This window comes from Lepisma saccharinum, chromosome 1 (genome assembly GCF_977018435.1).
Source record: "Lepisma saccharinum chromosome 1, izLepSacc3.1, whole genome shotgun sequence".
Classification (NCBI taxonomy): domain Eukaryota; kingdom Metazoa; phylum Arthropoda; class Insecta; order Zygentoma; family Lepismatidae; genus Lepisma; species Lepisma saccharinum.
This window is the reverse complement of record NC_139229.1, coordinates 61334511-61357629: the sequence shown is the minus strand read 5'-3', so window position 1 is coordinate 61357629 and position 23119 is coordinate 61334511. Positions and strand designations below refer to the sequence as shown.

General features: G+C 41.1%; 2 protein-coding genes across 2 annotated transcripts in view; one reads left to right on the top strand and one right to left on the bottom strand.

Annotated features, from left to right (window-relative positions):
- Dbp73D (putative ATP-dependent RNA helicase Dbp73D) overlaps window positions 1-16953 on the top strand; it is an 81950-nt gene extending 64997 nt beyond the window's left edge. Inside the window, exon 12 of the mRNA XM_083131999.1 lies at window positions 16245-16953. Coding sequence (XP_082988125.1) covers window positions 16245-16248 — 4 coding nt within the window. The 3' untranslated portion in view covers window positions 16249-16953. The remainder of the gene's footprint in view (window positions 1-16244) is intronic.
- Window positions 16954-17780: 827 nt separating this feature from the next.
- LOC145995469 (trans-1,2-dihydrobenzene-1,2-diol dehydrogenase-like) overlaps window positions 17781-23119 on the bottom strand; it is a 33665-nt gene continuing 28326 nt past the window's right edge. Inside the window, exon 6 of the mRNA XM_083131997.1 lies at window positions 17781-18077. Coding sequence (XP_082988123.1) covers window positions 17971-18077 — 107 coding nt within the window. The 3' untranslated portion in view covers window positions 17781-17970. The remainder of the gene's footprint in view (window positions 18078-23119) is intronic.

Genomic DNA, 23119 nt, shown 5'->3' with positions numbered 1-23119 from the left:
AGCAAATGTTTTTGTTGCTCGCTTGGCGGAACAATGCTTCGACCTGGCTGTCCATTGGGATTGTGTACAATCTGTGGAATGCACTCATTTTGTGAAGTCTGTAGGATTGTCATGGTGGTTCGTTTCTGGATGTCATTGTTCGATTACGAACCCCAGACACACTCCCTGCTTCCCCATATTGCTGGAACGCTGAAAAGATTGTCTCTAGTTCCTGGTATAATATGCTTGGGGGGTCTGCTGCTGCCTATGTCACCATGCACTTTTGTATGTTTGCTCCGGGGTTTTGTGGTGACACTGAGGGGGAGTTGGAGTGATGTACTCACTGGCCCCACTTCACACGCAGGCTTTGACCTTACCCTTGTTGGTTTTGGGTTGTTCCTCATAAACAACCCTATATGTTTGGGGGTGCTTGCATATTTCTATTACCGCTAACCCTGGTTTGGTCGAACCTAACCCATCGGTAGTGCAAATACCCAATGATTGCTAAACAATATTTTGCTTGATTGGTAGTGAGTGATCTAGCATAGATTTGCACTCATAGGGAAATAAACCTCTATATGATGGTTGGACTCACTTTTGTGTCCAACAAAGAAATGGCCCTGGTAGACAATAATGAAATTACCCTTTATACCACAATGAAATTGCCTTGGCATATAATACTGAAATAATACTTTTGTATACAACAATGAAATAATACTTTTGTACACAACAATGAAATAGGCTTTTGTATACAACAATGAAATAGGCTTTTGTATACAACAATGAAATAGGCTTTTGTATACAACAATGAAATTGACTTTTGCATATAATGATAAAATAATCCCTTACACAATCTTGACATGAATTTTTCTACCCTATGTACAAATGGGCGAATGTCACAGACCAGACAGAACCTCATCCACAAAACCTCTGACCTTTAACATATATTAATACTAGTGTTCGAAAAATGTGTAGCTTTTTCTCCTCATCTTGTACCTGTTGTACACTCCTATCCGTGCGTCTTACCCTGGATGCGCTAGAGGGATACCAATACCTCTTATGCGACTAATACTATAGTGCAGGAGCCGTACCGTCGCGTACTTCTCTCCTAGGTCCTACTGATATCGGGTTTAGGAAGAAACGTAGAGCTGACGAGCAGAGATCTACAGTTTCCATGGGGAAGTATCACAAGGGTACGAGGGTGGAGCCATTTGTGCGCAGTTACTCGTCTTACCAACAGACAAAGCAAGTCGTAGGGAAACGGCTGCACCCCGTCGGGATTGAGGTTGAGTCCTCGTTGAATTCAGAGGCCCCTTGGCTTGAATTAACTTCTTTGAGGTACTCTCGATGCTAACACCGGATGTAGTAGTCTGAGCTTCTCAATGTAATGACTATACACCTTATAGCTACACCTCCACAACTTCATGTTATTGACATGTTGGTTGGGTAGGCTCTTACCGCTAACACAATGAACAAGATTAAATATGTTATCTGTCACCTGATCACTACAAACGAATGGACTGAAGAAGGTGTGGAACAATTTGTGGGTCTGTCCCTCTAGAGCTTTGCTTTGGAGATGGGATTTAAGAAAAACTAAGTCATACACTTTGATCACAGTTCTGTTTTGCTGTGATTCATTTACTTTATTGTTGGCTTTGTTTCGCCTTTCGGCCGTCCGGGATACAGCCATGAACCATTGCTGATCCCATTCGGTTTGTTCACCTGTCGGAATATGAAAGTGTTCCATAACTGAGTTCCTGAGTGAATTGTTTGGCCCTAACTGGGGACCATTGTCTACTATGATTCTTTGAGGAAGTGAAAAATGTACAAAACATATATCAATGAGTTTCCTCACTATTAAATTCCATGCTGACTAACCGAGTAGGAATTGTTACACCCTGGCCACCATCACCCCCAGCGAGAATAGCACAGGCTAGTTTCCCGAGGGTTGCTCATAGGGCAGAATGGCATTCATCTCGCTCTGTTGAGATTCCATTTGTCTACCCTTGGGTGTGTGACCTGGTTTGGTGAACCATTTTACCTCATCGAGTGCATTGAGTATGGCATCCATACCTCGTGGGCTGAAGTGAACCAGGTCGGGTCTCATGTTTTGACCGTAACCCATGGTTTCTTCGAACAATGACATGTTCATTTCTTGGCCCTTGTGCACAAATTTCGATGAGGAATCCAGAACCCTTACATTGCTATTATCATCAAGGGATAATATTTTTGCAATTAGTGAGTCATACATGGCCCAGAACCTGTGTCAGTTCTCATTGGCTAACCTGGGAACTGGTGGAGGAGTCAGAACAATGACCTTCTGAGCACCTTTCCTCTTTAGGGTGTAAATGATATCCTGGAGGTTCCGGAACACCTGGTTGGTGTCCTTCCCTCGGAGCATATCATTTGTGGATACCATTAATAACACATTTTTATGAACACACTTTTCCCTTCTCAAAGCACTGAGCAACTGCGCTGAGGTTTGTCCAGATATGCAAAGTCCGATGTGGTAATTACCATCACTGTCTCTTTGGACGGGATACCCGAATTTTCTTTGCGCAAGACGTGACAACATTGAGTCACCTACTGCCTGATATTGATTTATCAGTGGAGTGTGCTTGCATGAATCTGAACATTGTGGGACAGGTTTAGGTTTGGCATCGCCCTTCCCCACGTCAGGACGTTCCCTGGTTGTGCATATTTGGATGCACCTCAGCGAGATGCTCGGAAGACCCGTGTGAGCTGGCGGAACTCTTACGCTGGGACGTTCCACCCTTTCTCCGGTCTACCTTGGTTCTGTTTGGGTACTCCTTAGGCCGGGAGCCCCTCGCAGATTTGCACATGTGAGCGTCCTCCTTTTTGGATGAACCGCTCGCTTCACCCTGACCACGACTCACATAGGTCCGGTTAATGCGAGTCGTAGTTTTCCCGTAATTGGGTCGTGCTGGCCTTGCAACTTCCCTCTCAGGATATTGTGGCACTTGCACACTCTCATACCGAAGTATGGAGTTGGCCACCTCCTGAAGAGAGACGAAGGGAGCCAGGATTAACTGGTCCTTCAAGCTGCGCGGCAGCTGTTGCACAACGTGGGTGAAAACCTGGTTGTCGGCGATTTCTGGCAACGCAAGCCTAATCATTTTGACTTGGCGCCAGAAATATTTGTGCACTGATCTATGCTGGGATGGGTTGTACCTTTCGTTGAGAGCCTTCGCAAGGGAAGAAGCTCTCCACCCATCCCCTTGGAAATATGAGAGGAACTGCCTTTTGAAATCCGAGTAGGACTTGAACTTTCGTTCGTTCCTCTCGTACCACTGCCCTGCCTCGTCCCGTAGACAGAACGAGATTATTTGGAGGGCATCAGCCAAATCTACCTCCAGGAGAGTGAGATCTCTCTCAAACTCCTGCACAAAATCTGAGGCCAGCCTGTTCCCCTGCCCGTTAAAGGTTAAAGGTTGGGAGCTGTTTGAGATCAGCAAACCTAACCCTAGGTTTGCTCTTGTTCCTCCTCCGGTTCTTCCTCTTCCTCTGGCTGCGGACTTCGGCGTCCGAGCTTTCGGAATTGGATTCCGGGGAGTTACCAAGTGGGTGGTACTTGTTAGGGGGAGACACATAGCCACTACTCTGGTTAGAGCTTTCGCAACCCTTAGGTCGTCGTTTGGCTTGGTACAAGGCCTGGTGGACAGACACATTCCGTGCAGGTGAGACGGGCTTGGTAGCTGACATCAGCGGAAGGGCGGACTGAGTAATTCGTCTCTCCATCCCTTCCAGGCAAGCAAGAATCCTCATCAGGCTTGCATTGTCAGACCTTTGTTCTGCTGGCAGCTGCTCCTCACCAACCCTTTGTTGAGAGGAGGTGCGCTGCTCAGTGACTTGGCCCTCGGAAATGCATTCATGCAATCTGCGGCCTTCCGCCTGACAGTTCGGCATTTCCTTCCTCACTTGCTCGAGAACCCTGTTCTCGATCGAGACCATGTGGTCACTGCAAGTGAGCTCTCTGCATATGTTTTCTAGGGCATCTAACCTCCCTAGAATTTGAGCTGTGGTGGTCTGATTGTCACCGCCTTGCACTTCGCCAACGAGTTCCCTCAGTTGCGAAATCTGGCCTGACACTTGTGTAAAATCCCTTTCTAACCTTGACTCCAAGTCATTACATTGGATCTCTATTTGGTTAATTCTATTGGTGTTGGTCGCTACTTGCTTAGTTAACAATTCTGAGGTCTTCGTGGTGGCATTTTGGATGAAGTCCAGTCTGGCCTGGAATTCCGTCCTTACGGCCTCAAGTTTCCGATTTACTTCCGCCGATGCCTTGGCAAATTCCCTACCCTGAGCATCAATTTTCTGACCCTGTGCTTCAAGTTTCTGACCCTGCGCATCAAGTTTCTGACTAACCTTTTCAGAGACTTTCGCTTGCTCCTGGAGCATTGCCACAATGAGGTCAAGTTGGGGGTTACTACTGGTACTTGCACTACTGTTGGGTGGGAACCCACGACCTGCTGGCCGTTCCAGCGACCTTGATCTGGTATTCATATTTGGGGAGTGCCGGTATTAAGTCTCATAATCTTGCGATCCGCGCGCGAGAGACAAAAGACAGACAATATATTCGGGAGTTGAATGGCTTCGTCTACGCGGCTGGTCCAGGGATACGTGCCTCCAGGTTACGTTGCCGAACAATAGGATAGGTTAACCTAACCTACTCACCCACTTTGGGCTTGATTGAACCTATGAAACTACTCTGCTGTGCAACCTGGACGCACCCATCCCCGTGCAGCTCTACGCTGTCCTCCAGTGACCATTAACATGGAGGATGTCCCCAGTAGACCAGCATCCATTCCGAGGAATGATTGCTGGTTTATCATAGGGACTTTCAGCCTAGTTATTCCGGAGCGAGAAGTACGCTTCCCGGACTTACCCGCCCAAATATGAATTGATAAATCAAGATGTTGGAAAGACACATTTAATATTCGGGAAATTATCACTTTTAACCATATACAAGCACTGCACAAACTTATAAGATTGTTTTTACAATTGGAACCAACAAAATGGGTAACAAAAGCATTGTACTTACATCTTCTGCTTCCACCTCATCACACATGGGCCTTGAAACAAACACTTTTCACTCCAACTATAAATGGGGAGATTTTCTGTGAATTTACACTAAAAATATAGCGGTATCTTAAGACATATGGGTATTGTCTTGCAAGTGAACTGTTTCAGGGAGCTATATCACAAAGGATGTGTCGATTAATTATGGATGTCTTTGGATACAAAGCATCATGGTTTCCTGAAGGCTCATTGTCCTCACCATGTGGTTTTGAGAATTTCAGAATTTTCATGGATATTGGTTCCATGCACTTTAAGGCACTTCAAGTGCTGTAATTCGTTCATATTATACACTACTGGACTATTTCCAAGCACTTAGTAGATATTTCACATGTTGGAGTCCAATGGCTACTCCATTGTCCTCTCTCCACTGGCCTACTCTGGCCCAAAACTTGGAGCGATGTTAACTGTACCAACTGTTAGCAAGAAGTGAAATCAAGATGGCTTCCTCTCATGTTAAAAGCTATCTCAGTTGTATTGTCTGGTAGCCACGCCCATGAGGCCATCTGATTGGTCCACAGCACCTTGGGTTACTTGCCTTCATCAAGTACCTTGAGAAGCCCAATAGATGGCAGTCTAGTCAGGGCTAGTTCCACTGACTCTCACCAGATGGCTCTGGTGCTGTGAGACCGATTGTCTTTTGTCCAAAAACATCGATTTTTTGATGTTTTTGTGGTTTATTTGTACTAATAATTGTGACTTGCAGTTATTTTCAGGGAAAGCAAGTTAATTTGTGCTTGCACAAATATTATCCTGAAAATATCTGTATTAATAAAAAATTTGCCTGAAAAGCAACATGTGCTCTCTAACTTCTGTTTATCCACAAAAGGATGTCTTTTTGATAACCAATGAATTTTGGTCTGGGGCTTATTATTTACTTAATATTTTGATGTTTTATCATACTTTTACTAATTAGGCCTAATTTCTGTTAATCTTAACATATCTGGGAATGTCTATTCCTATTAATTTTACCTGAATTGAATTGGCCTTGTACTTTGGTTGGAGTGGAGTGCTGCCTGTATGTATTGGGGATGTATACCCAACCTTAGGTTGGTTATAATGTGCCTATTACATCCCGGAGAAAAAAAATTGTCAACAGTTTAGATTACCTATAGATTCATCTATTTTTACTGTGCAAAGTTACACTCTACACAGAGCCTTACAATGTGAAATATATATATATTAGGGATGGGCGGATATGAAATTTTGGCCGATACCGATAACCGATGTTCTACCGATCTGATATAAAATTAGAAATGGTCCTTGGAAGAACCTGAAATGTTCATTGATCTCCTTAATAAATGTGTGTTTCGAGGTTACTCAGGGTGGCTACAAACAAGCAGAAATGAAATTCCCTGACTTTTCCAGGTTTTCCAGGACAAAATTTACATTTTTCCCTGACAATTACAAACTAAACTAAATCCATGTTTTTGCAAATGGAAATAATAAACTCATACAGATCCACGTATGGTTTTGCTAAGTACCAATATTATCTTCTATGAAATTGACTTCATTTCTCTATTCTCTATGATTTGAATTCAAACTGCAAAATAGTGAATTTGGAAAATTATTACAATTCACAAGCTAAAGAAGGATTATGGAATTTTGTCATACGCAGTAAGTTTAAAATGAAATAATAATAATAATCCGTCGCGCAACAGCCCATGAAGGGCCTAGGCGTACCTACCGACTGCCGGTCTCCCTCCCACGCTTTCATTCGTCACCTCTAAGCGTGGAGATCTTCAACCGGTATTGGAATAGTCGGGGGGTCGGCCCGACGTATCCCCAGCCGTTATAGTAGGTCTCCGTGACCGGATTACGCTCACTCACTCGGAGCTCCCCAATTTCCTCACGATGGTGGGTTGCCACCGGCCCTATACATAGGCCGAATAAATTCCGACCAGAGCCGGATTCGAACCTACGCCGTCCCGCAGCGAACGATCTCAAGACGAGTGAACGCCTTAACCCGCTCGGCTACGGAGGAGGACTTAAAATGAAATACTTGATTATTTTTAAAGTTACGACTAAATGAGATAAGGGTGAAGAGTGATTGATTAAGAAATACAATTTGTAATTTATCAGTCTCCTTATACATTCTCGGTATTATATGTTGATATTTCCACTGAGGTTTGGAACCCTCTGCTTGCAAGAACCATGAGTGTGGACTCATTTTTCAATGCATAAAGCTTCTCTGTAAAGCAAACAACTTAACTCTTGCATATAACTGAAACAATTGAATTGTAAAAAAGAAAGTGTCATATTTCCTTACATTATCAATGGGATTTCTGCTTCAGTACAGTATATCCAAGTGAAGTACTGTGAAACTGACAACATGCAGTTATACCATTATTGCTGTCGAAAAGGGTATGTAGGTATTAGAAATTTAACGCAAGGAATTTATAGAATTGCATTGTATATGTACCTGATTTAGCTAACCACACATTAAAACAGGAACACATTGTTAATAACAGCTTCTGAAAGTTCATATACGAGGGGCATCCTGAAAAAAGCTCCAATTGCGCCTATGCGCAGCACTAGTGGTCGAAGAGCGACACACACACATGCAGGCAGGAAGAAGTGGCATGTAGCTGTAATCTGGTACAGTTGCAATGCAGCCGTTTTAGGACAGTTCTAGGTTAAAGATTGCAGCTCTCATACAGTCTCCCACCGACTGTGATGTAGCCTACATTACACGCTCAGAATTTGGCACAGAGCCACCAGCAATCGTGTGAGGTGTGCAGACCAGACATCGTGAGTGATAGTATGGTCAGACGATGGTGCAGACAATTCACGGAAGTGACTGGTAGTCGAATGTGCACAACCCCATACAGCTGAGTACACACGGGTCCTTTGCATCACTTCAGCTGAGAGATCTTGGACCAATCCCTGTTAGCCCTGGCCTTGAAAGAAGGCCTACAGACTTTCATCTCTTTGTTTAACTGAAGAGGTTTCTGGCAGGGCAAGGATTTGACAGCTACACTGCGGTAGAGATAGTTCCAGTCTTTGCTGTCAGACACATATACCATGGGCATACAAAATTTAGTGCCATGCTATGACAAATGCCAGAACAACGGTGGTGATTATGCCGAAAATTAGGATAGGACTCACTGTTACTAATGCAATAAATAACAACTGGCTATTCTTGTTTTATTTATGCCTAATCGGTAGGGACCTTGATATTTTGTTATTTTTTTTTTAAATTGGTGTATTTTCTTATTTTTTATTTTTTACTATACGGTGTTATTTTTCCCAGAATTCACATTTTCATTTTAGTGCATTTACTGGCAAATATCTGCAATTATACCTTCATGGTGTTTTCAAACTACTGTTTCAAATTGTAACTCACATGGCTTACGCCTCTTCGTGAGAGTTTGATATATTGAAGGTAATTTTGGGAAAGTTATTTTCCATACCCCTTTTTTAATTTTAAGGTAAGGATTTTAGATAATGGAATTTTCTCCGTATATACTGAAGGGTGCATAATGACCATAAGTGGCGACGCACCCAAAAAATGTAAGTCAATCAATCTCACGTGACAGATACCTATATATTATGGAACCAAAAATTGGCATTATCTTTTTTGACTTGTTAGTGTTACGTTTCCCAAAATTCGCGATTTTGTTTTAGAAAATTTATCTGCCAAATATACCAAAACGTAATACTCCATTCTGCTTTTAAACTATTATTTTAAATTGTAGGTCACATGGTCTACGTATTTTCGTGACAGTTTGATATGTTGGAACAGATTTTTGAGGAAGTAAAGTGTTCCCCTGCACTTTTCCATGAAGGTTTATAGTAGGGGTGTGGAGTTAGGACCCCACACTTTCTTGATCACGGCTAAAGGTAGGGGGTGATGTGATCAGCACCACGCTTCTGGCTCCTTTATACCTCAAAGTTTCCTCAAGGTACCAGGTTCATATGATGCTGGGTGGACGCCGGATCAGTTTGAGTAGGTGAAAAATATCCCGGTTCTCCCCACAGGGGATCGACACTGGGTCTCTCGCATAGTAGTCAGACGCCCTAACGACTGAGCTCCATTATTACTCGCTTGACAAATGTCGAATGTGCGCACTTAGCTTGGTAATTCAAAACATATCTCGTGCGACAAATACGAAGGTGCGGCTCCCGTGTGACGGTAGATAGCCACTCGATCTCCTGTTAGAACCCTGCCACTTTGCTCTGTGATGCAAATGGTTTTGATAGAAGTTGAAAAAATCGTGGGAAATACATGATTTAATGTGGCTGTCGGAATTATATCATGTACGATGTACGTATAACTCTATAGTTTACTCTTGAGTAAAATGTTGGAAGACTTGCATGTTCTATGTACACAAACATGGCCTAGAAAAGTCAAGATGTTGGATTTCATGGAATATTTCGTTGTTTTAGGACATTTTTTAAAAAAAATCGCTAGAAACACCAACAATTCGCATTATTTCGATATTTAAAATGGGCGAAAAATGTGCCCAGACATCACTGCATATTCCTAAACATAACTTCGCAGCAATTAGCAATTTTCACGGTTTTCGCGATTGCGAAAAATCAATGTCCCTACTAATTGAAATTACTGTCTGGCCACCCCTCGTATAAATCAGTAGATGGGAAGTGAAAATTTAGTAGAGCTGGCAGAGAAAAGTCAATTCTTGAGAAAGCGATTTGCTTTTATGATTGAATGATTCGAGTACATATGATATTAAAATATTGACGTATTTATTATTAGTATTTTATTTCATAATATTGGACATTAACTTCACTCAGTGAGAGATTTAAGACCATCTCTCACGAGATTAAACAGACAGGACAGAGAGTGGCGTTAATTTCATTGCAATACTAGTGTTGCAGTAAATTTGAGATTGGGAGCATGCACTTGCCAATTTTTATAACGTTCACCAATGCAGTTTATGTTTCACTTTTTCGTGATAGTATTCAATATACTGTATATCCCATTTGGTTGGATTCTTCTTGATATCTAAGAATAGTGCAATGTCATTGTAAAGGTATGTTAACTTGTGCGAAACCAGTAATGCGTCAGAATGATGAAACAAAACCTTCGTAAGCACTGCTACATTAAATAAGGTGAAGTGAGCCAGAAGAGTAATGAAATTCCAGCAGCATATTTGCAGTATAAAGCTCTTCTTGTTTATGCATGTGATTTTTGTTGGATGTTGCAGTCCATGCAATTTCTGTCCCATGTTGTAGTGAGATACTTTGTCGGATAACGATATTCGACAAAAAAAAATCGTATGTGTCAATGGAACTTATTTGTCTCCATGTTCCTTCAGTTTGCCCAACAATATGCCTTACTACGACGTCAGACAACTATCGGACGTCGCCACCCGCTCTTATCCCCTCCATCTGTTGACAAGTCCCCTTACTACTCCCATACAGACAAGAAAAAATGATAACTCAGTGCATTTTCCACGTAATATTTAGAGGCTTTACCTTTACTCCCCGATGATACCATATGGTATCATGGTGCTGATTACGAAATGAATGTGCTTTTTGGACCTTCATACTTTTATGTTTGGGTGGAAACTCTGACACACGTCTGGAGCAAACCTGGGAAATTCATATTGATGACTAACATCCCCCCCTCCCCCCCCCCTCTCTGCAACATATCCATGCCACATTTCCGAACAGAGTTTCACATTTTGGCGCATTTTTCAACTTGTATGGCACCCAGGAATATGAAACATGTTTCGATCTCTTTTGAAACGTCCATTCTTTGAAGAGAATACTAAGAATTGCGCTTTCTCCCCAAAATAGTGGGATAAGAGGGGGCAAACTACAGATTTTTGTTGTTGTTTTTTCATTGAAATTCGGTGGTCGCGCCCCCAAACCCCCCCCCCCCCCTTCCTCGGTTCGGCGTTCTGAATTGTACACGGTTGCATGCTATGATGTTTTAGCTGCAAAAGATAACTTATCCGAAGTAGAGTGCTCCCATAGTACCCGAGTTATAACAATTTTCCTCTAAAAATGCAAATTACCTACTTTTCGTAAAAACAAAAATCACATTCTGGCTTATTATTCAACTTGTATGGCACCCAAGAACATGAAACATGTTACGTTCTCTTGATAAATGTCCATTCTTTGAAAATAATACTAAAATTCGCGCCCTCTCACCAAAATAGTGGGAGAAGAGGGAGCAAACTACAGATGTTAATGTTTTTTCCCATTGAAATTCGGGGGTCGCGCCCCCCAAACCCCCCTTCCTCGGTTCGGCATTCTGAATTATACACGGTTGCATGCTTTGATGTTCTAGCTGAAAAACAAAACTTATCAGAAATAGATTGCTCCTATAGTGCCCGAGTTATAACAATTTTCCTCCAAAAATGCAAATTACCTATTTCTCGTTAAAAAAAAATCACATTTTGGTTAATTATTCAACTTGTATGGCACCCAAGAACATGAAACATGTTTCATTCTCTTCAGAAATATCCATTCTTTGAAAAGAATACTAAAGTTCGCGGCTTCTCCCCAAAATAGTGGGAGAAGAAGGGGCAAACTCCAGAGTTTTGTTTTTTCCCATTGAAATTCGGGGGTCGCGCCCCCAAACCCCCTTTCCTAGGTTCGGCGTTCTGAATTGTACATGGTTGCATGCGCTGATGGTTTAGCTGCAAAACAAAATTTATCCGAAGTAGATTGCTCACATAGTGCCAGAGTTATAACAATTTTCCTCCAAAGAGTGTTCGAATTTGAGGTGTCAAAATAAATAAAAATAAAAAAGTCAATGAAGAGGAAATTCCCTGACATTTCCCTGACTTTCTTTGACACCTCAAATTCCCTGACTTTTCCCGGTTTTCCAGGTTTTCCAGGTCTGTCGCCACCCTGTTACTGCAGTGCAAAAGAAGTTGAATATTTAGACAATTTTAGAAAGTAGGGCATCGAGATTATCCATAAAAATTACAACAAAAAGGCAGAATTTTGCACTAAATTATGATATTTTTCGATATATCGGATCCGTAAAATAATCGGTAAATTTACCGATACACCAATATGCCTATATCGGCCGATTAATCAGTACCATCCCTAATATATATATATATATATATAAAATGGATAAAAGCAAGGAGGGCCAAAAGGGCTAAGTAAAAATCAAAGAAGGTAAAAGGAAACACTCACCGGACAGTAGAAAAATTAAAAATTTTCGCTACGGAAGTTGGGGCCCTGCAGAGTTGCCAGGTCCCCATCGAAGAAGAAGCGATGCGTAGAACAAAAAAAACACTCTGTTTCGTCACCAGGCTCGTCGTAAACGCTGAGTGTGTAGGATGAGTTGGGCAGGAGGGATGGGATGGCTTGGGAGGGAAAGTGGGTGAGGAATGGGCATTACTGGGTGGCCAGGTGGAGTGGTTACACTCATGGCCGATATATAGGCCCTCTCCCATCTTTTGTGACAGAGGTGTTGGCTGGTTGGGGTAGGAGATGGATGATCGCTACCCGGAAGCAGTCATTGAAAGGGATGTTGTGGTGGTTGGTGTGGACGGCGACAGTGAAGTCCAGGTTGTGGGTGGAGGAGCGGTGGTTACTGATGCGGAGGTTGAGGGCAGTAGATGTTTCCCCCAGGTAAAAATCATCACAGATGTTGCAGGTGAGGATGTAGATTAGGTTTGAGGCATGGCAGGTCCCCTTGGGATGGAGGGTAAATTTGCCAGTGGCCATGTGCACCTGGAGGGTGCGAGAGGTAATGAGGATGGGGCAGGTCTTGCACCTGGGGCGGTTGCATTTATGGGCAGGGGGGTGTTGGATGTGTGGTGAAGGAGTGTTGTGGACCAGGATGTTTTCGAGGTTGGGGGGGGGGACGTTTGAAAACCACTCTGGGTTTGTCGGGAAATATGTTTTTGGTTTCTGGATCACTGTGGAGAATTGGGAGAAGAGAGTGCAGTTTGTGCCTGATTTTGTTGAGGTGGGGATGATATTGGGTGATGAGTGCAGGTGGTTGGTGGCAGCAGGTTTCTTGGTGGTAGTGGTGTGTGTGAGGCAGCTCGCAATATTTGCTTGGTAACCAGGATGGAGGGATATCCACGGTTGACCAGGGCCTGGTGTAGGCGGAGGTTATAATTCTGGCGGGAGGTGGGTGAAGTGTTCAGGCGCTGTCCCCTGAGGGCCAGAGAGAATGGAATGGCTTTTTTGGTGTGGAACGGGTGGGATCTGGAGAAGTGTAGGTATTGCATGTGGTTGGTGGGGTTTATGTGGATGGAGGTAGTCAGGTGTCCTCCCTCGATGTGCACGTCCACATCCAGGAAGGTAATCTGGTTGGGGGAGTGCGTCCATGTGAATTTTAGGGAACGGAAGTTATTTAAGTTGGTCCAGGAAAGCTGACAAGGATGGTTCTCCATGTGTCCAGAGCATGAAGATGTCATCGATGAAGCGGAGCCAGAGGAAGGGTTGAAGGGGTTGGTTAGCCAAAAACTCTTGCTCAAGTTTGCCCATGAAGAGGTTTGCATAGGATGGGGCCATTCTGGTACCCATGGCTGTACCTCGGATCTGTAGGAAATTTTGGTTTTCAAAGGTGAAAACGCATCGCTTTTTCTTCGATGGGGACCTGGCAATTCTGCAAGGCTCCAACTTCCAGTTCCGTCTATTTCTCCTCACACCGATGATGCTACGAAGTTAGCGAAAATGTTGAATTTGAATTTTTCTACTGTCCGGAGAGCGTTTCCTTTTACCTTCTTTGATTTATATATATATGGATAAAAGTAAGGAGGGCCGAAAGGGTTAAGTAAAAATCAAAGAAAGTAAAAGGAAACACTCACCAGACAGTGGAAAAATTCAAAATTTTCGCTAACTTCGTAGCATCATCGGTGTGAGAAGAAAGAGACGGAACCGGAAGTTGGGGCCCTGCAGAGTTGCCAGGTCCCCATCGAAGAAGAAGCGTTGTGTAAAACAAAAAAAAACACTGTTTCATCACCAGGCTCGTCGGAAAAACTGTGAGTGGGCAAGATGAGGTGGGTTGGGAGGGAGGGACATTACTGGTTGGCCTTGTTCAGGCCAGGTGGAGTGGTTGCACTCATGGCCAATATATAGGCCCTCTCCCATCTTTTGCGAACAGAGGTGTTGGCTGGTTGTTTTACCTGGGGTCAGCAACAGGATTTTGGTAAGGGATTGAATAGAAATGGAAAGTTTACGGGTGCGATTTAGCTCGGATCGGTACATGGCGTGGGTCAGTTCAATACAAAATTTCTCGCTAGTGGGAAAATCGTGGGTTTTATTCTTGGGGGCATGGTAGAAAATGGCAGTTTGGGTGTGAGGCTTCCTCTGTTTGCAAAAGATTGGAGAGGGCCTATATATCGGCCATGAGTGCAACCACTCCACCTGGCCTGAACAAGGCAAAACTTTTCAGTCATCTAATGATTCTTGTATAATTTTTATTAATCAATTAAGCTTCAAAAGTGAATTATTCATAATAATCGTTTTATGTTTGTGATTCTGATGAATTTGAGAGACTATCAATTTTAGAAGAAAAACATTAAAACAAATACAAAACAGTAACAATGTCCAAAGTCAACAAGATAATGCTGACAGGAACAGTTAAAAGAAGAAGAAAAATAATTTCTTTTTCTTTTATACAAGAAGTGATTATACATTTTACAATTTGAAAAGTCACACAATGTAGGTGTTGTGGCATTGTCATGTGACCTTGTAGACACCAGGGATGCAAGGTTGGGTAGGTAGTATTTCTTGAAACATCTCTTCAACATCCGACTGGCATACAAACCTATATCCCAGTATGCTACATTACAACAATGTAACATTGACAACATCCATTGTATAACTGATTCCTTTTTGTTTAAAAAAAATTAACCATTGTTATAACTGTATCTTTAATCGAAATAAAAATAAATGTCTGATGAAGGAAGCACGTGTTCTCCTGAAACGTCATAATGAAAAACTGTTGGAGCAATTGAAGGTGACAGGAGTGTTCTCCGATTTATTTGCTAGAGAATGTACTAACCAAGTAAGTTTTCCGGATGAAGTATCAGAGGTTCTGATGTCCCGGTCACTGTTTGAAATTTGGATATTACGTGTGCGAGGTGCAATATATTGCTTTTCATAATGGCGATATTTCTTCGGAAAGAAGTGAGGAAGCCATGTTTTGTGGAATTAGCCACCGAGTTGCACTGTCTACAGTGTTGTCACACAGTGTGTTTGTCACTTGAAGAGGAAGGACTGGTTGAGAATGGTGGGACAGCAGAGTGTGAAGATTGTAAATGTTGTGCAACTGCATTGCTGGAGTGTGGAGGAAAATGGACTTCAGCTGATAAAGAAACTAATGGAGTATGGTGTTCTACCGAAAGAAGGTGATTACATTTGTCCCCGAGGACATGTTCTTAGTTTGTGCAAAGTGCTATAAAAGTTTCATAGAAAATAAAGAGAAAAGAAAGCCATGTAAATACTCAGTGTCCCTTAGAAAAGGTACCTTTTTTGCAAGGTCTAGGCTAACTTAACCTAATGTTACGTGAAATTTTCAAGTTACAGACGTGACCGGGATATTCTAATGTCAGATTCGTATTCAGGAGGCCTCATGTAGAAAGTATACAAAATTTCAAACAAATCTGGGAACACTCCCATCATCTTCAATTAAGCCAAACTGTTTTTTTTATGCTTGTAATAACGGTAGACTACAAGAGAAATAATTCTACAATGCAAACAATCCGTACATACAAGAAAAATTATGAAATTAGGCTATTCAGTGGAAACGTGATGGTCCCAACATAGCAGAATGTAAAATTTCCCCTTGATTTTACATTTTCCTGCACTTTAATTTTTTTCAGCTTGGTCCCCTGAAAAACATAAAATCAAGGTTCAACTGTATATTGTTTCATCTGCTATAATGAACAAAAGTTTTCTGTTAAAAGAGTAAGTGAACTATTGAGACAATACTTTCGAAAATCATATTGTTACTGATAAGCCTAAAAATAATAATGTATAGCATTGGATCAATATAATTAGCATAATTATGAACACAAAAAAAAATAGTTTTTAAAAATTGGGAGAGGTGATATCACACATTTGGAATGTGAGGCTGAGGTAAACACCCAAAGACTCAAATCATCAGTCCCCATTGGTGAAATTATGAATTTAATGCAGAATTTGAATAGATGATTATGTTTGCATAATTCACATGTGATGATGTTTAACTTAAATTATTTTATTTCTTCACACAGCTGAATTCTAGCATCATCTCACTGGAAGGAGTGCTGCTTGGAAAGAATGTTGAGACAAGTGAAGGATCGGTGAATTGATGTGACTAGTGATTATATGCAAGTATTAGGGCTGAGCCGATGCAAATACTTTTCTGGCCCTTCAGTGTTTCGCGGGGTCTGCAAAAATGTTACTTCACACTTTTGTGGAGTACAATTATCCTGAAAATTATGCAAAATTCAGATTTCTCATTTATTTTGCATCAGAGTAATGTTGAAGAGTAAATTTTGTGATTCTAGATCTAATGCATATAATTGGAATGGAACACGTACAAAAATTATTATTATTTTGAACAAATTTTGTTACAAATTCCAATCATCAATGTTGGTGGGAGTATCATATAGGTTCAGCCCTAGCAAGTGTAAGTACATTCTTTTTGCATAAATCCTTGTGCATACAAGTTTCACTCTGTTGTAAATCTTGTGAATTTACTAATAAAGAACCTTACGTGACATTCATTTGAAATAAACAGTAAACGTTTACTCACCAGACGAACAGAGAAATGTAACTCCAAAAAATGTGATTTTCATTTTTGTTTAAATAAACTCCTATGAATAGCTTTATTTGGAGTCAGAATGACATATCTCCAATCTTAAGAGTTGGACATATTCCCAAGAATACATTGCTTTCTCTCCTGTAAATTTTATAAACAGAATTACGTCCCTCTTGTTCTCCCACAATGATGTATCCACTGACAATAGTAGTTTAGAAAGTTCCAAAGCAGGGATATTGCCAGGAAAATTCTGAACTCCCCCCACACACGGCCGTGACCACCATGGAACTTCATGGCTCAAGTTGCAACTAATGTAGTAGTATATTCTATATAAACATGTACTCAATAGAAAGAAAGGCTGACTGACTAGAATACATGTGCGTAGTCAGCAAGCAAACTGCACCTAAAGTCTTTCTTCTATCCAATTTTTTGTTCCAGCTTGGATAAAATAACCGGCCTGCACTTAAAGCACTGCATACATCACTCAATATATTATTTGTAAATTATTGTGTGATGCATGTTATATATAGGGTGTTCATAAAGTCCCTGTACTATTACAAATGTAATGTACATTGTAATGGTACCGGGACTTTATGAACACCCTGTACTTCCCCATTTTGGGATTGGTTCAATATTTTTAATAAATCTGTCCCCTCTATAAAAAAAAACTATTATTCACTATATGTAGTGGAACCTCAGTTTTGTACTTTCGAGGGACCCATAAATATCACACAAAATGCTGGAAACCAATGCACAAATTGACTTTTTTCTGTGGGTAATGTATTAAATGTAAGGACAGGAAAGAAGTAACAATATGGATTTGGGAAGAAGCAAGATGAAGTTAAAATCAGTAGGAGTTTAATGACCTGAAAGTGTTGTTGTAAAGTTTAGAATTTCTAGGTTTTGTACAGTATTACACTTATTCTCCAATTGTAGGACAAAGTTACCCTTTTTAGTTGAAAGGTACATTGAGCAAAAAAACAAGGGAATAAAAAACAAGCAAACGACTTTTCTAATGAAGATTTCTATTCAACAATGCTTGTAGCATAACTAAAGTTATCTGAAGTCATTTTTAAATGATTTCTTTCAAATATGTCAAAGCTCTTACATCTGGTTTAACAAATAAAACTGTCATAAAAGTTAGCTGGTGTTAGGCCTTTTTGTCACTTTCTTGTAGAATTCTAGGAAATGCATTCCTACTTGTCTTGTTCATATATCACTCCAACTTGCTTCCGAATAGATTCCAACATTTCGGCTATCAACAAAGTCTCTTCGAGTGTCATTAGTGGGCTCTCCTTCAAACCTGTAAATACAGTAAACATGGTTTTAAAAATTGAGGCAAACTATAGCTGAGCTTGCATTAATGTTGTAATTCAACATTCACTTTTTTTCCCCCAAAACTATGGTGCATATTATGCAAGGAATAATTCAAGACAGCCAACATTAAAACCATGCATGTTTGTACTATATCAATACATATAACACATATACAGGGTGTTTTCGTGACCTTGTTCTAAACTTGAAGGATGGATTGGCGCATAACTTGGGTCTGTCTCCATCCACCCTGCAAGTTTGGAATAGGGTCATGGAAACACCCTGTATATCAACAGGCACAAATACAAATTAACAGGTTTGATTTCTTCAGTAGTAATAATTTTTTTAAAAAAAGTGAAATTTTGCAACATTGAGAAGAGCAACGCTGCACCATTCTGGCAGAATTTGAGCATGCACCTCCTGTCACAATGGATGTGTATCAGTGGTATTTATCGGGCAAAGAAATAAAAGGAAATAACTATTGTAGCAACAGCTTTACAACCTACAACTAAGTAATTTCTTGAACCAGAATTGTACTGTGCATAACACACAAGATAACTGTTTGTTGCTTTTCCCCATTAAAAACCAGGGTGCACATTATACACATTAAATACAGTATTCTTTGAAACTGGCACTTTACAACAAATTTACAAGGTTCATTAAAAAATTAGCATGCATCCAAGAAGATGGTGGGTGTTATATAAGTAAAAATGATGAGGTACTACTCAAATTTTTGAATTCACATGAATGACTTTCTTTTTATTAAAGTTTCCTGTCCATATAGCACCGTGCCATGAAGGTGCATTTAGAGGATGTGGGGGGGGGGGGGGGTGATGCCCACACATTCTCGTTCTTGGTCACTTTCAAGGTGATGTAAACAGCTCCGTGTTGAGTTTTGGGTTCTTTCAGTTCTTCCGTAATCCAGAAAATGGAGTTAACAATGAGACAGTATTTGTAACACAAACAAAAGTGTATAATTCTGGAACACAGTAATACAACAAGTACAACAACTTACATATTGGTATAAATGAAAGAAGTCTCGTCACGAAGAACGGCTACGATATTGAGACATACATGAGAGAGACAATACACAGACTGTTGACAAACAACATTCAATAACCAGGTCTGGCGTTCAAGTTCAATCGGCATATGACACTCTCCCCCCCTTCGGCTGAAGAGACTCCCGTTTCATGGAGTTTGCCCATAGCGGTCGTCTTGGTCTCTGTGATCTCCTAAGCGGTTGATTGTCGCAGGTCGCATTTCGAGGCTCCCCTTGATCTTCAGTAGCAGGTACTGGAAGATAGTCCTCCTCTCTAACAAGCATCGGGTTGTTTCCACGCGGTAGACTTTGATTTTGGACAAAGGTGTCTTCTCCAACCTTGTCGGGATACCTCTTGATCTTCGTGAGATGAACAACAATCATGTCATTATCTACAATCACCTTCGCCATCTTCCGGCCCATCAATTTAACAATTTCGCAGATTTTGTACTTGGACCTATGGCTGAATTGTTTCTTGTGACGTTCCACAAGTACCTTTTCCCCCGGCATGAACGGGACTAATAGGCTGATTCTTGGAACCATTTGACGTGTCAAAAGCGGAAATGTCTGTTCTTGGCCGAAACTTAAGCAAACGTTCTGCTGGACTATACCCGTGCACTGGAGTATTCCTTAATCTGCCTAAAAGCTCAAGAACGAACTTGTCCATCTCTCTCAACGTGATGCATGAACGATTTGAAAAGTTCTTTTCGAGTAAGTTCTTCACCACCCCAACATTCCTTTCAGCAAGACCATTTGATTGGGGGGTGTACGGAGCTGAGTGAAGAAGCTTGATATTCCTCTTTGAGCAATAAGAGTCGAACTCTGAAGATGCAAATGGTTGGCCATTGTCTGTAACATAGGTTTTCGGATATCCAAAGCATGAAGAAAATTCATCTAAATAACCAATCATGGTGTCAAATTGCATATTCTTCACTCTCATACCGATATCCAATGAGAATTAAGCGTCAACCAGCAACAGGAAATTCATGTCTGAGAAATGGAAGAAATCAAGATGAACACGCTCAAAAGGATGGGACGCAATAGGCCACGTTTCGAATCCGGTACCCGGCACGTTCAGCCTGTTATTGTATCGCAAACATGTATCACATAAAGACGTAATCCTCTCAATATCTTCGTTCATCGTGTTCCAGAAGAACGATGAATGAGCTATTTCCTTCATTTTGCATGTTCCCTGGTGGAATTTGTGCAACAGAGAAAGGACACTTTGGATACAAGATTAAGGTACGACCAGTCTTTCGCCCACGAAAATACATCCCTTCTGTATGTGGACATCATATCGCCTGTCGAATATTTTTCTGAGAGGATGACCTTTTGTTCTCCCGATGAATTGTGGCCATCTCCCTTGAACATATTCGAAGGCTTTCGAAAGCTCAGGATCACGTGATTACAACGAAATACATGTCAACACCGAAGATTCAATAAGATTAAGGACAACCGGCTCAGCTGTCAACTGACATGCGAAATCATCATAATAATCATGAACTGGATCATCTGCAACACAAATTCTAGACAATGCATCAGCCAACTCAGCATGAGGCGTGTAAACAGTTTTGAAGTCATATTCTTCCAATACTAACTTCCATCTGTTGATTCTGCTGATGGCTAAAGCAGGCAGGTTACTTCTAGGATCCAGCAGGTGAGATAAAGGTTTCGAGTCGGTGAATGCAACAAAATGTCGTCCAATGAGATACTTGTGAAAGTATTTGACTCCACGGACTAATGCAAGTGATTCCCTTTCCGCAGCAGATAAAGTACCAGCCATACACATGATAGGCTTTAGGACTCCGTTTATCTTGTGCATTATGGCTGCTCCCGTAGCGGTAGGAGATGCATCCGACATCAGGTATAAGTCTTTGTAAGGATCATATACAGTACGTACCAAGTCCTTAGATAGCAGATTCTTGACATCCTGGAATTCCTTCTGATGAACATCTGTCCATGACCAGCGCACCCCCATTCTTCAACATATCATATAAATTGGCAACACAGTCAGCTAGGTTTGGCAGGTACGAAGCGTAATATGTGGGTGGCTTACACTGAATTATTTTATCAATGTTTTCTTTCAGAGGACAAATTCCCTCCGGTGAAAGAGAATGTCCCAGATACTTCACATTTTGCACAAAGAACACTTTTGTTCATTTATGCGGATGCCATAATCGGAGAAAAGATTCAGCACCTTTCTCATTGCACTCCTCAAGAGTAACTCCTCCTACTAAAATGTCGTCTTGGAAAATGGAAACCTTGTCTACACCCATCAAGATCTGCTCCATCGTGGCTTGGAAATGGCACTGGCAGAGTTTACTCCTAAGGGAAGCTTCAACTGTCTGAATAACCCAAATTCCGTGTTGAAGACAAGGACCTTCTGAGCATGTAGAGATAGGCGTAACTGAAGGTAAGCCCTTCAAAGGTCAAATGAAACGAACCAACTGCAACCAACCATCTTGTTGAAAAGGTCCTCTATTTTAGGTAACGGATGTCCCATCTTCCTAAGTTGCAGATTTACAGTGTTCTTGTAGGACACACATAGCCTTAATTCACCGTTTTTCTTACGAACAACAACAAGAGGAGAAGCCCACGATGATGATTTGATCGGTTCAATGACTCCGTCACTAACCAACTTCTGTAATTCATCCTTGACTGGGTCCTTAAGCGAGTACGGGACATCGTAATATCTCATGAACACTGGTGTAGCATCGTCTTTCAATGGCAAGTCTATCCCGAAGCGCTTGATCGACTTGGACATGTCACCATCAAAAGGTATAGGAAAATCTTTCCTTAGATTCGCAACCAGTTCCTTTATTGCTGATGAATGAACAGTAGTTGCAACCATCTGAGGAACATGTGAAACAAAAATGTTCCGCCATTCAGGCATGAAAATATCAATCCAAGACAAACCCATAATCGCACGATTCAATTTTGTCTTTACAACAATCATATCTAAGTTATGTTTCATTCCTTGAAATACAACTTCAACATTAACTTTTCCTAAAACACCAAGATTATTACCATTTGCTGCTTTCAAGATGATAGGAAAATTGTGTATAGTGCAACCTCGCAATGAAGACTCAAATTGTCTACTGTCAATTAAAGTATGAACAGAACCTGTATCCACTAGGAATGGAATCTTAGAATTGTTGACTTGTAAGTCGATAAACAACGATCCCTGTGTATGCCAAACAGATTCACTTTCTTTAGTAACGAAAGTAGTAAAAATTTCTGGACACTGAGCGTTACATTGGATACCAGCGGCGCTGTAATCAACAAATTCGCTCTTAGATTTTTCTTCTTGAATATCTGCAAATTTGTGATCTATGGGAATGCACAGAACATTAAAATCTGAATAATCAATGGATGATTCTCGGATTATATGTTTGAAATTGCTGTGATTGTTAGGTACAATCGTAGGTTTTGAATTAGCTGGAACATTGATAGATCTTTCATTGATACGTGTGTTAAGCACAATATTTGTGCTAGAAACCAATTTGTTTTTGTTAGAATCCTTATATTCTCTCTTCTTGCAGGCTGTTAAGAAATGATTTTTCTTTTTACAATATCTGCAAGTAGCCCCGAAAGCTGGGCATTTCCCGTTAGGATGAAAAGAATTACAATTACCACACGGTTTACCAGAATCATTGTTTGATTTGTTACCAATATTCCTTGTATCAGTTCTATTTTGTCTGATGTTCATTCGAAGATTGCCCTTGTACCTGTTTTGGATTTGCGAAGTGAATTCAGTCGGAGTTTCAGAATGTTCCACAGCATTCTTTGAGTGACTTTGGTTAACAATTCCGTCATTTAATTCTAGCTCGTTGAGATACATGGCCGTATCTATTGCCTTTTTCAAGGTCAAATCAGGATCTGATAACAGTCTATTTCTAACGTGCACACTTGTCATACCAAGAATAAATACGTCGCGACACATTGAATCAATGAGATCACCAAAATCACATTTTGAGGCTTGCTCTTTGATT